Raw genomic sequence first — 14,479 nt, 5'->3', positions numbered from 1 at the left:
AAGATCCCACATGATGTAGAGCAACTAAGCCCATACACCACAACTACTGAGCCCAAGTGCTGCAACTACTGAAGCCCACACGCCTAGAGGCCGTGCTCCACAACAAGAGAAGCCTGAGTACTGCAACAAAGAGTAGCACCCCCACCACCCTGGCTCACCACAACTAGAGAAAAGCCTGTGCGCAGCAACGAAGACCCAATGCAGGCAACAACAACAAAAAAAAACCAGAAAAGAAGTCTCCCAAGCCAAGGTTGTCAACACGGCTGTCCTTTGTCTAGACTTTGATAGGTAATGGTCAGATAAAGTTCTATTAAGGGCTACCCACACCTTCTATCACACATACCTGACACTTAGGAAAAAAAATTTTAAGTAAGTTTCCTTAAATAGGTGCCTCCCACTAAAGTCTGTCTCACCAGTCTCTCAATAAATCATGGGCCAAAAAATGAAAGTGTAGAGAAAGAATTTTAAATGTTAAAAATTTAACATTTAACATCTACCTTAATCTTCACATGGTAAAACCCTTCACAGAAAGACACTAACAACTAGTTCTTAGCTAGAAGAGCCTATTTTTCTCCCCAAAAGAGCCCCTATCTTATATTTTGAATGATTCTGTCAGCTCTCTATTACTGACAGAAAATTGTAAGGCGCAATACGAAACTATGAAGTGTTCTGATATCAATGAGTATTTGCCAAGTGACTTTCAGTCATGACAGACTATAAAGCTTTTCTTCTTTTTAATCATATCTGATGAGAGACCTGAAACAGAAACTTCAAATTCCTGGCCTGGAATTCCAGCTCAGTTGGTATCTAAGTAAGGACTGAAAACCAGATTATTCAAAGTCAACCTCCCAGATAAGTACGTGGAAAGCACTGCTTTTAAATGACTCATACATGCTTTAAAAATAATGGAACCGGGGCTCCCGGCCAATGTCAACTCTGGGGAGGGGAGGGGGTGTTTTTATTTGTAACTTCTAATAAGAGGCGACTGATTACCCCGTGTGCATACAAACTCAAGGCAACGACAGACCCAGTTCAAAAGCGAAGAGTAGACATTCTTCCTGACTGTGAGTTTGTTTCTGAAAGAGTAAAGAGTCATTTTTAAAAATACTCATTTTTAACTTTTAAAGTGGGATGTTCTTCCCTACACTTCCTTCCCCTGCTCTTCACTCTCCCCCACCCAAGACTTGAAGGCTGTTATGACAACTCCGGCCATGGCTGAAATGGCTCACACAGGGCAGGAAGGGAGGGCAAAACCCAAGGTCTCAGAAAAGAAAATTAAGAGGCCCACCAGAAAGGACAATACTTTGCTCCTTGAAGGAAAATCACTAACCCTTCTTTGAGGTAATTGTAAAGTATTTGCTTGGCCGTCTCCTCATTGGTTTGCTGAGTGAGCTCTTGCTGGCCTTTTAACAGATCCGGTGTGGCCTGGAACACAACGTCTGTTATTAGGTCACAGGATGAGGTTTCCAGGAAGAAGGCAAAACCTACAGCAGAAGCTTCCAAACACATTCCTGCTTTCCAGAAAGGATTCCTCAGGTAGCAATGTTCATTACAACTGGTTCCACCACTTAGTAGCTCTGCAATCTTGGGCAAGTTACTTAACTTTTCCTCACCTCTATTTTCTCGCCTATAAACAGAAGTTAATTGTACCTACCTTCATAGGGTTGGTGGGTTCCAACAGTGCCAGACACTTACCAACCGTATAATTTTTATCATTATAATTATTTTTATTTTTACTAGGAAACACTAAATGTACCACTTAAATTCCATCACTTCAGGATAAACCTAAATTAGTATTAACCTAACTTCTCAGGACAGAAATTAATCCAGTCACTCAATGGCATGAGGAAAATTAATACATCTAAACAAACCTAAGCACAGAGCCTCTTGTTTTTGGAAACAAATTCTGCATACTTTCCAATTTTACACATGCAAAAAAGAAAAGTTACTTTACAAACAGGAACACAACAGGAATCTAGTGATACTTGCATTAACTTATAAAACTGAACAATTGGCAGTAGGTCACCATCTGTAGGGGAAAACTCTAAAAAATATTACTGATTCAAGATGGTGCAATTACTGATTCAAGATGGAAGATACATATTCCTATAGCCAGGATCTAGATCACTTAGAAGGGGGGAAGAAAAAGGACAAGACTCCCACTCGTATTACCTGAGTATTTGAGGTGGAAGTAACTGTCTTCACAGAAATCCTCTTGGTACCTGAATCCGGGGAAGTTGCTAGCGCCCGATTCTGTAGCATCAACGTAGCGGTGGCCGTTTTGATTTCCTCCTCCGTCTTCGCCTGTGCTGGGAGGGAGGATGTGCGCTCCGTTGGGCTTTCCTGACCACCTCTGTTTTCTGGAACTCTCCCACCTTTGTTCTGCGGCGGCGGCCTGGGCAGGGCTCCCTGCAGCCTGGCGAAGGCGCGGCCCGCGCCCTGCCTGCCCCGGTGCTCCTGCGCCTGCGCCCTCGGCGCGCACACCTGGGACGGCCGCAGCAGGTGTTCGCTGGACTTGCCCAGGTTCCGGCTGAATTCGGTGAGGTACTCTGGGTTCCCTTGGAGACCGAAAGGAAAGGCACTATCCACGCTTCGGGACCTTTTCCTGTCTTCCGGGTTGATCCTGTTTCGCTTCCCAGACCTGCCTCTTCTCTGCAGCCCAGGTTTTTGGTCAAATTTTTCAATTAACTGATCCACGCCGGGGATGGACCCCGTATCAATATCCCGCCCGGTTCCGGGCAGGAAGGGGATATACCTTCTGTTTTCGTGACGATTGACATTGTCGGCATGGATGGCACTTTCTTGATCGTCGAGCAAAAATCTGTACAAAGAGATGGCCGAAGTGGGAGTCGTGGACGACGACGAGGATCTCCGGGACCGGGCCCCGTCCAGCACCGGCCCGGCTGAGTCCTGGCGCCGGAAGGGAAGCACGTCGGGCCTGGTTTTCTTGGCTTCGGGGTGGCTGGGTAGGGGCCTCCCGCTAGGCGCGAGGGCGCCCTCGGCCAGCCCCTCCTTGCTGCAGCTCTGAACGTTCACGCTCACCGAGGTCTGCTTCTTGGGGTCGTCGATGACCACAGAGCTGCACAGTCGGATGGCCGTCACGCTGGATCTGGCCGGGTCTTCCGAGGGAGGGCTGGTCGGCTGGGAATGGCTAGGTCTGCGCGAGCAAGTCCAAGCCTTCTTATTGTTGTTCCCTTCTTCTGTTAAAGCTTTGAGCCAATTACTCTCGGGAGGCTGGTGATTTTGTAAGTTCAACTCATTCTTTTCGGGATCATAGGGCTGTAAAAGCTCTGGATGCCTCTGAAAGTTCAGCACGGGGGACGGCTTTACTGGCTCCTCTTTGCAATCTAGAACTCCATTCTTGCCCTCAGAGAGAGGGGGCTGTTTCAGGTTTCTTACTGGGTCGGGTGGGGCATATGGATTTTCTGGGAGCTGCAGTTCTCCTGCACTGTTCTCCTCCAGCACAGACCCGTTGCTGGAATGGAGAGGCAGGTTATTTATCATTGGAGACAGAAATGATGGCCCGTTTTCAGAAAAGGATGTGCCTGCCAGACACCGCTCTGTGTTATTGAGGACTATGTACGGGTGGCCATCAATCCCCTGGACCCGAATACTGACACCGTAGGAGCCTGCCTTTGCGTGCTGGGAATTCCTTAATTTTTTGGTTTCATCGCTTGCGAGTCTCAGATGGACGCCGTATTCCTGCTGCACGTGTTGATATTCACCAAAGTACAGCTCCATGGTTCACTGTTCCCACTACCAGGGAAAGATGGGGTAGAAAGAGGACATTACGTTAAAATTACATCGTTTAAATGACGATTGCGAGGGAAAACTTCAAGGTTCAGGGAAAACAAAACACTTTAAACAGCAAGGGTACTTCAGAACCAAATGCCCGTCCACACAGGCCTTTCTGGATGCCCGTGGGCCCACGTGACTGTGGTGTCTGTCAACACTGAGCTTGAACCCTGGCCTTTAGGGTGGATGACTGGCGAAAATGACCTTATGCCTTTAGCAGAGCTTAATCATTCTGTTTCTAGCTGACTGGCTGCGCTGGTTTGCCTTGTTTTTTCATTAGTTAGTTTCCTCACACTTTATGCTATTTATTTTTAACCAATAGGATGTTGCAGTTTACCAGCATTTGAGAACAAGGTACTTTTCCATGAAAATAATTAAGAGCTAAGGCGTTCTGATGCTCACCATTTTTCTTTTTTGTCTAAACAGTTAATTTTCCCCTTCAAAACCCTTTCCAGCTTCTTTATGCACAATCCTGCTTTGACATCTTTATCATTATGTATTAGGATATACTGTTTCAAACATTTTTACTTAAAGGAGTCAGTTGTTTCTGAGACCAACAATGAGAGTAAATGATTAAAAGTAACTTAAAAAACTTTTTTTAACCAAAAATTCCAAGTAACCTAAGGACCTGAAAATTTTTATTAAAAACCTGAAGACTCAGGGCTCTTTATTTTGTGAAGGATCCTAATGCCAAGAATCACTGCCTTCACCTCTCTGGCGTGTGGCCACCCTTGTCAGAGATTGCTTACAGGTCACCAGGCAGGCCGCCCAGGCCACCCCACACTCTAAGGTTCTCTCACCAGAAATTCACTTCTATTACTCTGCAAAACTCCAACAGCCACAGAAATGCAGGAAGAGCAGAAACAACTGGTCACAGAAAACAGCTGTCTCATTTCTTTCACTGTTAGCAGCCTTTTTGAGTTTTCTTTCTATTCTGGAGTCAATCTGGTAGCATCTTTTCCAAGAAAATCATCTATTTGGTCATTTTCAAATTGATCTGCACAGAGTTTTGCAACGTATAAACATTTTATCTCCTCTATACCTATTTCTCATTATCCAGTTTTACTTGTGCTTTCTTCACCTATTTCTTGATTATGCAGGTAAAATGTGTCTACATATCTTTTTAAATTGTTGTTTCCCTAAAGAACTAGCTCTTAGATTTATCAATCACTTTTTTTAATTTTCTAATTTATTGAGTTCTAGTTTGATCATTATTATTTCCTTCTGCTTTTCTTCATTCTGTTATGTTTCTAATTTCTTGACTTGCATGCTTCATTTGTTTATTTTCATTCTTTAATTATAGTCCATAAATTGTGATATGTGACTAAGTTAAGAATTGTGTTAGTTCCTAACGAACAGACCCAAAATAACTTCAGAGTTAGGACATTTTTCCACCAGAGATAGGAAGTCCAGAGCTGGAATGGATGCCAGGATGTTTTTGAGGAACACCTTTTTTATCTATTTGTCTACTTTTGGCATGTATTAGACACCTTATAATTACAAGATAGCTGATCAAGCATCCCATATACCAGGTTTATTAGGCTAGATGGGTCAACCTTTTTAAGGAGTCTTCTTGGAAGCCCCACCCACCAATAATCCCTTGCATCTTACTGTTGAGAACTTAATCTTATAGCCACCCCCGCCTACAAGAAAGGGTTGGGAAATAGGGATTTGTTTTTAAGCTGGTCACTGACACTCTCGAAAATCAATGTTCTGTTGGTAAAAAGAGAGAAGAGAATGGACACTGGGAAGGCAGCCAATAGTTTCCACCACAGAAATGTTTCTCTTATTTTCTAGATAGTTGCAATTTGTGGTTTTGATTTCTTTGACTCAAGTTGTTTTTGAGAAAGTTTTTGCTTATCTGGTATGTTTGCTGTGTTGTTTTGACTTGGAAGGTCTTTATTTCTGTATGTTGTCAATTTCTATTTGCATTGTATTATGGTCAGAAAATGAAGTCAAGGGAATTCCCTGGCGGTCCAGTGGTTAGGACTCCCAGCTTTCACTGCTGAGGGCATGGGTTCAGTCCCTGGTCGGGGAGCTAAGATCCCACAAGCTGCGCGGCGAGGTCAGAAAAAAAAGAAAGAAAGAAAGAAAAAGAAAATGAAGTCACTATTATTTCTTTCTTCTTAAATGTACTGAGGTATCCTTTGTGGGAAAATATATTTTTTGTCAGTGTTTAATGGGTGCTGCATGTAGTTTCTATTTTAAGGGATGGCATTCAAAATATATCCATTAATATGCCCTTACCAATTATTTAGTTCAGCTGTAGCACATCCTCACTTATTTTGTCTTTCTGATTTGTCTTGGGCCTTCCTGGATACATTCGTCTCCTACTACTAGCTTGGTGCTATCAGTTTGCTTGGTGATTATACTTTTAAATGTAAATCACGTGAGACATCACCTCCCATTTTACAGATAGGAACAACTCAGAGAGATACATTCACATGCAATATTCATCATCTCACGATTCCAATGATTTCAGAATGTCTACTTTCATTTGCATCAAAGTTATACTAACATTTTTAAATTTAATTTTTAATCAAAATAAAACAAGATATAATGAAAACTGGTACTCTCCAGCTTCCTGTCCCCAATCCTGATCACATTCCTCAGAGGAAACCAACTTCAAATTGTAGCTGTTTCTTCTAGTACTTATCTCCATGTTGCTGAGTAATATACCTAGCTGCAATTTATCATTTTTACATATGGTAGATGATGCACACAAACACATGAATTACTCATTCTGCTAGCTTCCCAATAACAAAATCAAGAGCCAATTGTGTTAATATTATTGTGATTATATAAATACTGTTCACTGAAGAGCTAAATTGTAGACTCTGGTCACCTTTCGTTTCTTCTGTAACTTTAACGTTTCTAGAGGCAGTAACTGCTATTTTTTGCTTGTCTTGTTTTCTGTATACCTACCCTTAAATCTTTTCATCAGCTATATCATATCTGTTACGTGCTTAACAGTATTAATTTCCAGATGATCAAAATAGCAAATAATTTGGTGATCTTTCCCATGATGACCTCCTTTGCAAACTTCCATCCTCGAGCCCTACGTTAGGGTACAGTTGCTCTCTTCCCTTCATGTTGTATTGTTTCCCACGTTTTGTGTCTTCCTCTTTTTTAGTTTACCCAATTGTTCTGATGGAGCACAGGTCCAATAACTTTTTTTTTTTTTGGCCACACCCCACAGCTTGTGGGATCTTAGTTCCCTGACCAGGGATCGCACAGAGTCCTAACTACTGGACCACCAGGGAATTCCCTCTAATAACTTTTAAAGACAAGGTCCAAGGGAGAAAAATTTTGAGTCCTTGTATTTTGAAAAATGGCTTTATTCTACACTTACTTTTGAATGATGGTCTAGCTAGATTTAGAATCCAGGTTAGAAATAACCTTCCCTCAGATTTTAAAGTATTACTCCATTATCTTCTAGCTTCCAGGGATGCTATTAAGAATTCTGATGTTATTACGATATCCTTTCCTCTGTGTAGGCCTTGTTTATTTTTCTCTGAAAATTTTTACTTTGTCCTGTCCTTGGGCTTCTGAAATTTCACACTGACATTCCCCAGTGAGGATTTTATTAAATAGGGCACTTTTATAAAACATGAGTACTTAATATATTCCTTCAATTTGGAAATTCACTTTAGCGCTATGAAATGTTCTTGTATTATTTCTGCGATAATGTTCAGAGAACTAATTTTTTTTTTGGTCTTGGTGTTTGCATTATTAGCAGTGTTGAATCTCCTAGACCGAATTTCAACTTTTTCATAATTCTTTTCTCATCTACTCCTTAATTCCATCTTGTTTGTTCTAATTTTTGAGAGATACATCCTCAAATTTTTTAATTCAAGTATTTAATTTTTAATTTCCATTATTTCTTTATTCTTCTCTAATTGTCTTTCTTAAGTGTTAATTCTCATTTTGGAATGAAAACAGCTTCTCTGAGGATATTATAAATCTTTTTTTTTTTTTTTTTTCAAAAAAAATACAATATCTCTACTGTCTGCAACATCTCCATCTTCTGCAGGGCTTCCCTTTTCTGGTTTGTTTGGGTCCCTGTCTTTCATGTGAAAACCTTCCTCACATGACTCGGATCTTTGGCTGCCTGATACTGTTTAACAGGGAAGTAGTCAAAGCACGATGGAGGCTCTGTATATGTGGAGAGGAGTTACTAGCTGGTAAGCTTCAAGTAATGTGGGGGGAAAGCTGCTGAGCTTTCCACTGAAGAACCTGCACATTTCAGCATCTGGGCGCATTTTTCTCTGGAGCTGTTTGATTCCCCGAGAAAAAAACCCTCCAGTCCAGTGCTGGGGCTGCCACAGGGCTGGCTGCTGGCCTACGGGACAGGCCAGGGGAGGAGCATGGAGGTCCCAGCTCGAATTCAATCCCCGTTTTCAGTCACCCACACCACTTCCAACATCATTCCAGTTCAGTTTCCCCAGAGAAGAGAACTCCAGTTGGCTGCTGGTGGCAGTGGGGGCAGGTGGGTGGTGGGTGCCCAGATATCCAGGGCACAGAGGAGACCCTGGAGGTCTGAATGCTCCAGTTCTCAAGGAACCTAAATAATTCCTTGGACATTGGCCCCTCACCCTGACTGCACAGCAACTGATGCCCTCCACTTCTGGGCTGCTCAGCAGCCCTGCAAGCAAATCCCCTCATTTCTATACTGCAGCCACCTCAGGCTAAAGCACCTCTCACCCTGCTAAGTACCGCTCCATCTGCTTCAGCGCTCTCCTCCGCTAAGTCTCCACCGCCACTCTTTGTCTTTGGAGGTTTAATTTTTATTCCTTTACTATCTTCTGAGTGGGATTTTGAAAAGGAGATATTTAGCTTATCTAGCTGGACGAGACAAGTAATATTTGTAAAACACGTCAATCCTAGAACAAGAACAGCAAACGTGCCTTCCACAAAACATGCACGAAGGCCAAGACCGCAATGACCGGGTGTGTCGATCCCTCGTTTCCAAGCAGCACTGGCATGTTTTATTCTGCGTCTCTAGGAGAGCTCGTACTCATTAAAATTATATTATTTTTAACAATCGAGTTTCTATACAAACTTATTCACTGTGATGCTTTTTTAAAATGCTATTTACCAAATGAGGTCATTGTACTCACCCATAATCTCCTCTTACACTGACTGACTTTTCTATGAAAATATTTCTCCTAATATTGATTAATAAAATTCTTTTCTAGCGTTTTATAGTCCTTTTCATTACTTGCTGCTACTACAGTCAACACTAATTACATTTCAATCTTTGAGTAAGGCCGCCTTGGTTTATTACATTCTTAGCTCCCTGTTAGCAAATTAATCCACATATGTGAATTTCATGAAATGTCTATGATTTACATTTCCTTGACAACAAATCTCAATCCAATATTTTCACAGAATGCCATTTCTCAGCTGGGCACTGGTGTCATAAGCAGATGTGGATTTCCTTCCCAAACCCAGTGTAAACCCTGAATTCATGAATGGATTGAGGGACCGCTGTTCTCTGTCTTCAGCCACCAGGCCACGTCACCGTCCTAATGCACTCCATGGGCACACTTGTTCAGTCAGGGACGAAGCCCAACAGAGCACTTACATAATTTGGCAGTAAATGCTGACCAATTGCCAGGATGGAACATTGTGGCACTTGGCAAATAAAAGAGATGTTTTGGAGTGGAAATAATGCTTTTGGAAAAGACTGCTAAATGATGATAATTGCTTTAGTTAGCGAGATCAATGAGTGTGTTTGTGAGTAAGAACAAAGAGCTTAGCACTTGGAAGAACTATGAACATATGCCAGGTAGAAACATTTCCTCTCTGGGCCATCACATGTTATCAGCTGAGCCTGGAGATTAGTCACAACGCCAGGCCACACCTTCCGTCTCACCACGCTAATTCCCAGCGGCACCTCCAGCCCTGGGAGCATATTCACCAGCCACTGCAGAGGCCCTCATGGCTACTGCGGACATGCAGCCAATGAGAAACCTTCCCACCGTGCTCTGCCCTTCCTCCTGAGGACAGCGGTCCCCACGGGTCAGGCCCCAGCACCCAGCATAGCACCTGGCACGCGGCAGGGACTGTGTGTGTGGATGTCTGCTTGGAATAAATAATTCTATTTGATCATTCAAGTCACTTAAGAGAGCATCTAATGCAGGGACGAAGAGGCCTGAGCTTAATTCCAGGATATAAGAAGTGAGCCACAAACCAAAAATTAATTTCCCCTTAGTGGGGGACTGCCATTCAAAGGAAAGCCACTGCCGGTCTGATGATACACACAAGTTAACACCTCTGAAGAGTGGACAAAACGTTCACTCCTAAAGGACTTGCTTGTTGGACTAATGGGAACACATGAATTTTGCATAGCCCTCAACTACATAAAAGTGCAAAATCAGAGTGTGGAACATCCGAGATTAGCAAAATGTGTACTGAGTTTTCAGTGTTTTCCCAAACATAACAGAAAGAGGCAGCCTTACCTAAACTAAGCTTTATTTTCTTTCTTGCTTCCTATCTATCCATCCATTCATCCATCCATCCGTTCTGTAGAGGAGGGAAGAAAAGGAAACTGACCAAACATTTAAGATTTCAAAGGAAATGTCTCACACAGTCAGGCCTCCAGAATTCCCTGGGAAAACAATTTCAAAAATAGACTTTGAGGCTTGACAATGATAGCAGAGCTGCTGTCTGCTTTACATGGTTCAGTACAGTTTGAATTTCTTTAAATGGACACGATGATCAAAACTTTCCTACTTGGGGGGAAATAATTAAATTTTTAATACTGAGAGTTGGAGCTTCCCCCCGAAACCCAGCTTGCACAAGAAGGAAGGTGGCAAAGAGAAAAGAAAAGCCGGTAGGAAAGTTCCTTTCATACTAGGGTGGGAGACCTTGGAGAATCAACCAGGGGTTTGAAGCTCGGGGGTCATGGGGACTCAGCATCCTGACCACAGTCAGGGTGGAGTGCGGGCACCAAGCTGGCTTCCCTGGATCCTCACCTCGCCTCCCAAGTGCACCCCTATCCTATCCCCACGGGTGGTGTCCGACCACGTCAGTCTCTGCTTCACTTTGGTCGGTTTTGATCCCACTCCTCTTTTATATTCCCCACTTTACCTTTAAAATTCAGTGATTGATATTTTATATTCCACAAGACCTCTAAAAACATCAGAATTCATGTCCAAAAATTGTTTCAGAAATGTTATGCGTCTTCTTCACCTCTTGACCCTGAAATGATTTCTCAAAGTTCTCCCACTAATGCAGAGCTAAGACACAAAAGTCTGCAATTCTGCAGAGCAGTAATGGAGAGAACAGGTCCAGGGACCGGATGCAGGGACCAGAAACGTGTCTAATACTGCATTCAGATCAAATTCCAGCTCTGGACAAGTTCTTTAACTTCTCTAAGAGCTTCCCTATCTCTAAAGTCAGATTATTAATGATGACTTCATAAGGTGCTTGGGAAAATTAAATGATAGATTTTATGCAAAATGAAACAGGAAATAATAAGTGAAAAAAAAATTCCATGTGGCATTTACCGCCACAAGAAAGCCAACTTTGATCATAAAATGTTTTTAAATACTTCTGAGGCAGAGGCTAAAAACCCCACTGGTTAACCAAACAGCATTAACCGCCAGCATCCTAAAATAATTTATTAACTAATTAAGAAAACAGAGGATTGAGAATCTAAAGTACAGTGCTGTGTCCAGAGTGGAAATTTAATAGTTATTGACTGAATAAATGAATGTCTTTATGTTGCCAGGTCCACAGAAAAGTTCTTAACCAGACCTAACAGATCCATGACACTTGTGCTATAGGTTCCATATGGAGCGTGAGCCCAAAACATATCAACACAGGGTTGTCACTGCATTTTTATGTCCAAATCTAACTTCAGAAGCCTCCTCAACACCACACCCATGCAGATACTGCCCATCGATTAGTGTAGACACAACATAAACCTGTCTGCCATCCCTGACGTACATTATGATACTCACCTAAACCCACCTACGTTGAAGCCAAAATGTCTAAGAATTAAGTCGCCTCCAAAACCCCAGGGTAGTTCTCTCACTTCTCAGTCCTGTCACTCATTACGTTATAGTCAACTCTGAGCACTGACAAGCTCTTCAAACACATATCTTACGCTCAGGTTCACATCACTGACATGAACACAATTCTATCAGGCCACCAAGAGGAAGGGAACATTTTTGCACATACCTGGCCAAGAGAAGCTTCTGTCTTCACACTGTTTTTACAACTTTCACTCAATTTCTTTCCCCCAGTAAAAAAAAATGATCTCCCTTCTGCTATGAAGATCCTGTCTCTCTTGCAGGCTCACGTACCCCAGCAGTTTCTGACTCCTCTGGCACACGGTCAGCTCTGCACAGCTCAGCAAGGCTCTCCAGTACCAGCTCTTTCGTAGATGGATTTTGTCCCAAAAACTACATCTCAAATTTTTTCAGCCAGTTCTGAGTCAGGCATGCACATCATCCCCGAACAGTGCCAGACAAGCACAGGGTGCTCGCCTCGTATCATCTTGTCAGGTCGGATCCTTGCAGCCCCACCTGGAGGGACACTACTGTATCCCCATTAGAGACGTGTAAGCTCTGAGGGGCAATAATTGCCCCCAAGGTCTCACACCTGGCTCAGGGGCAGTGTCGGGATTTAGACCCAGACCTTCCATCCCTAAGATCTGAGCTCTTTCTTGAGTAAGGACCACATTTTCATTTTTCTGCCTCCCACAGCATCTGGTAGTTATCCTGACATGGTCATCGGATGGCTATGGACCAAAGCACGGCACCATGTCCCACTGCACTGGCACACCAGCACAGCAGCCTCTTGTCAGGTCTCAGTGGATGTGTCACTCCTCAGAGAGGCCTTCCTCTTTGCCATATTCCCAGCACCAGAACAGTGTCCTACATGTAGCAGGTGCTGAATACATAAATGAACTAATAAAACCATATACGGTGCACACAGCCCTGAATCCCTTTTAAAATCTAAACAACTAAAACAAAAACGTCAAAGGTTTCCATAACAAAACCCCATGCCCATCCTTCCAGTGTGCCCACCTCCTCCAATTGGAACATGTATCACTGTTTAAAACACTAGACTCTGACTGTCAGCATCACTGTGGCTTTTCTCCCACCTCCAGCTGCCACGTTCACAAGATGCGTGTGTTCCAAAAGTAGAAAATAGGTCCTGGGGTTATCAAGCACCTCCTAAGGGGAGTAAAGGAACACTGTGGAATTCCAACAATGCCAGCTGTAACAAGCCCCATTCCTGGAACCTCCTCAAAGAGGATTTCTGCAAAGTGAATTCCAAAGCTAAACATCCTCCCCTGGAAGATATGTTACGCTCTCTGCAAAGTATCTCTTCTCAGTCACTGGAAAAAAGATCAAACCAGGAAAATCCTGTCCATCTTTGTCCTCATCGGGGAAAAATACTGAGGGTCTTGGAGTCACGAGCAAACTTGGCCAAATGATTAGAAAATCCAGAGCCCCCAGAAAGGGACCGGGGTGTCCCTGAGGGCATCAATTCACAAACCACCCAATCTCATAAATGTATCAGTCAGTTGTTTGCACGGGACCTAGAAAGACTATGCTATAAGTGACAGACACCTAGAATTGTCCACAGAAACCTACTAAATATCATAGTGTGATTGCTAAAAACAAAAAGATCATACTGTGTAGTCACTCAACATATTAAAAAATAAAATTAAAATAAGCCTTCTGAAATAGAAAGCTATGGAAATTCCCTAGCAGTCCAGTGGCTAGGACTCGAGCTTTCACTGCCATGGCCCGGGTTTGATCCCTGATCGGGAAACAAAGATCCTGTAAGTCCTGCGGTGCAGCCATAAATAAGTAAATAAATAAATAAAATAAATTTAGCAGATTCCCACATATATCAATTGAGGTTGTCTGTTGTTCAAGACAGTTATTATCCCAAAGTTTGATGACACCAGGGATTTTGTTCCCCAGTGCAATCTTCCTCCCTAGAATTCTCCTGGGTGGGCGGCAGGGGAAAGGGGACTCTCCCAGACACCAGTCACCCCAACCAGGCAGCATCAGATTCTCGCCAGTTACTCAGGTAACTGAAGAGCTGGCTGTTCTTTCAGATATTCTGAACATTTCCAAGGTCCTTGGCTCCCACTCTCCTTTCCCAAAGCCCTCCCACCCGTCCCTGCCTTCATATTCTGCTCTCCATCTTCTGCCCTAGTCTCCGTGACTTCACAGCTCCACATCGCTGGCCTCACTCTTAAATATGAGAGCCTCAGATTCTACCTGGAAGTTGCTATGGTCTGCATGTTTGTCCTCCCCAAATCCATACATTGAAACCCTAACACACACACACCCCCACTCCCCACCAGCATGATGGTATTAGGAGGTGGAATCTTTGGAAGATTTTTAGATTATGAGGATGGAGCCCTCATGAATGGGACCAGCAGTCCTATAAAAGAGACACTCCCCCACCCCCACCCCAGAGAGCCTGAGTCCCTTCCGCCATGTGAGGACACAGCAAGAGGGCACCAGCTATGAACCAGGAAGAGGGTGTCACCAGAAACCACATGCTGCCACCTTTAGCTTAGAATTCCCAGCCTCCAGAACTGTGAGAAATAAGCTTCTATAAGCCAACCAGTCTATGGTATCTTATTAGAGCTGCCCAAAGAGACGAAGACACAAGTGATCATGTTTGTACATGTGCAAACATATAT

At 43.2% G+C, this 14,479-nt stretch overlaps 1 protein-coding gene across 3 annotated transcripts in view; it reads right to left on the bottom strand.

Annotated features, from left to right (window-relative positions):
• The window catches only part of CGNL1 (cingulin like 1), a 157,258-nt gene that overhangs the window by 96,966 nt on the left and 45,813 nt on the right, over positions 1–14,479 (bottom strand). For all 3 annotated transcript variants that reach the window (XM_057723617.1, XM_057723616.1, XM_057723618.1), the window contains 2 exons: positions 2,173–3,756; positions 1,331–1,425 (listed from right to left, as the gene is read on the bottom strand). In XM_057723617.1, coding sequence (XP_057579600.1) covers positions 1,331–1,425; positions 2,173–3,741 — 1,664 coding nt within the window. In that variant the 5' untranslated portion in view covers positions 3,742–3,756. The remainder of the gene's footprint in view (positions 1–1,330; positions 1,426–2,172; positions 3,757–14,479) is intronic.

Source organism: Hippopotamus amphibius, chromosome 2 (assembly GCF_030028045.1).
Source record: "Hippopotamus amphibius kiboko isolate mHipAmp2 chromosome 2, mHipAmp2.hap2, whole genome shotgun sequence".
In the NCBI taxonomy this organism is placed as follows: domain Eukaryota; kingdom Metazoa; phylum Chordata; class Mammalia; order Artiodactyla; family Hippopotamidae; genus Hippopotamus; species Hippopotamus amphibius.
This window is presented reverse-complemented; position numbering and strand designations above follow the sequence as displayed.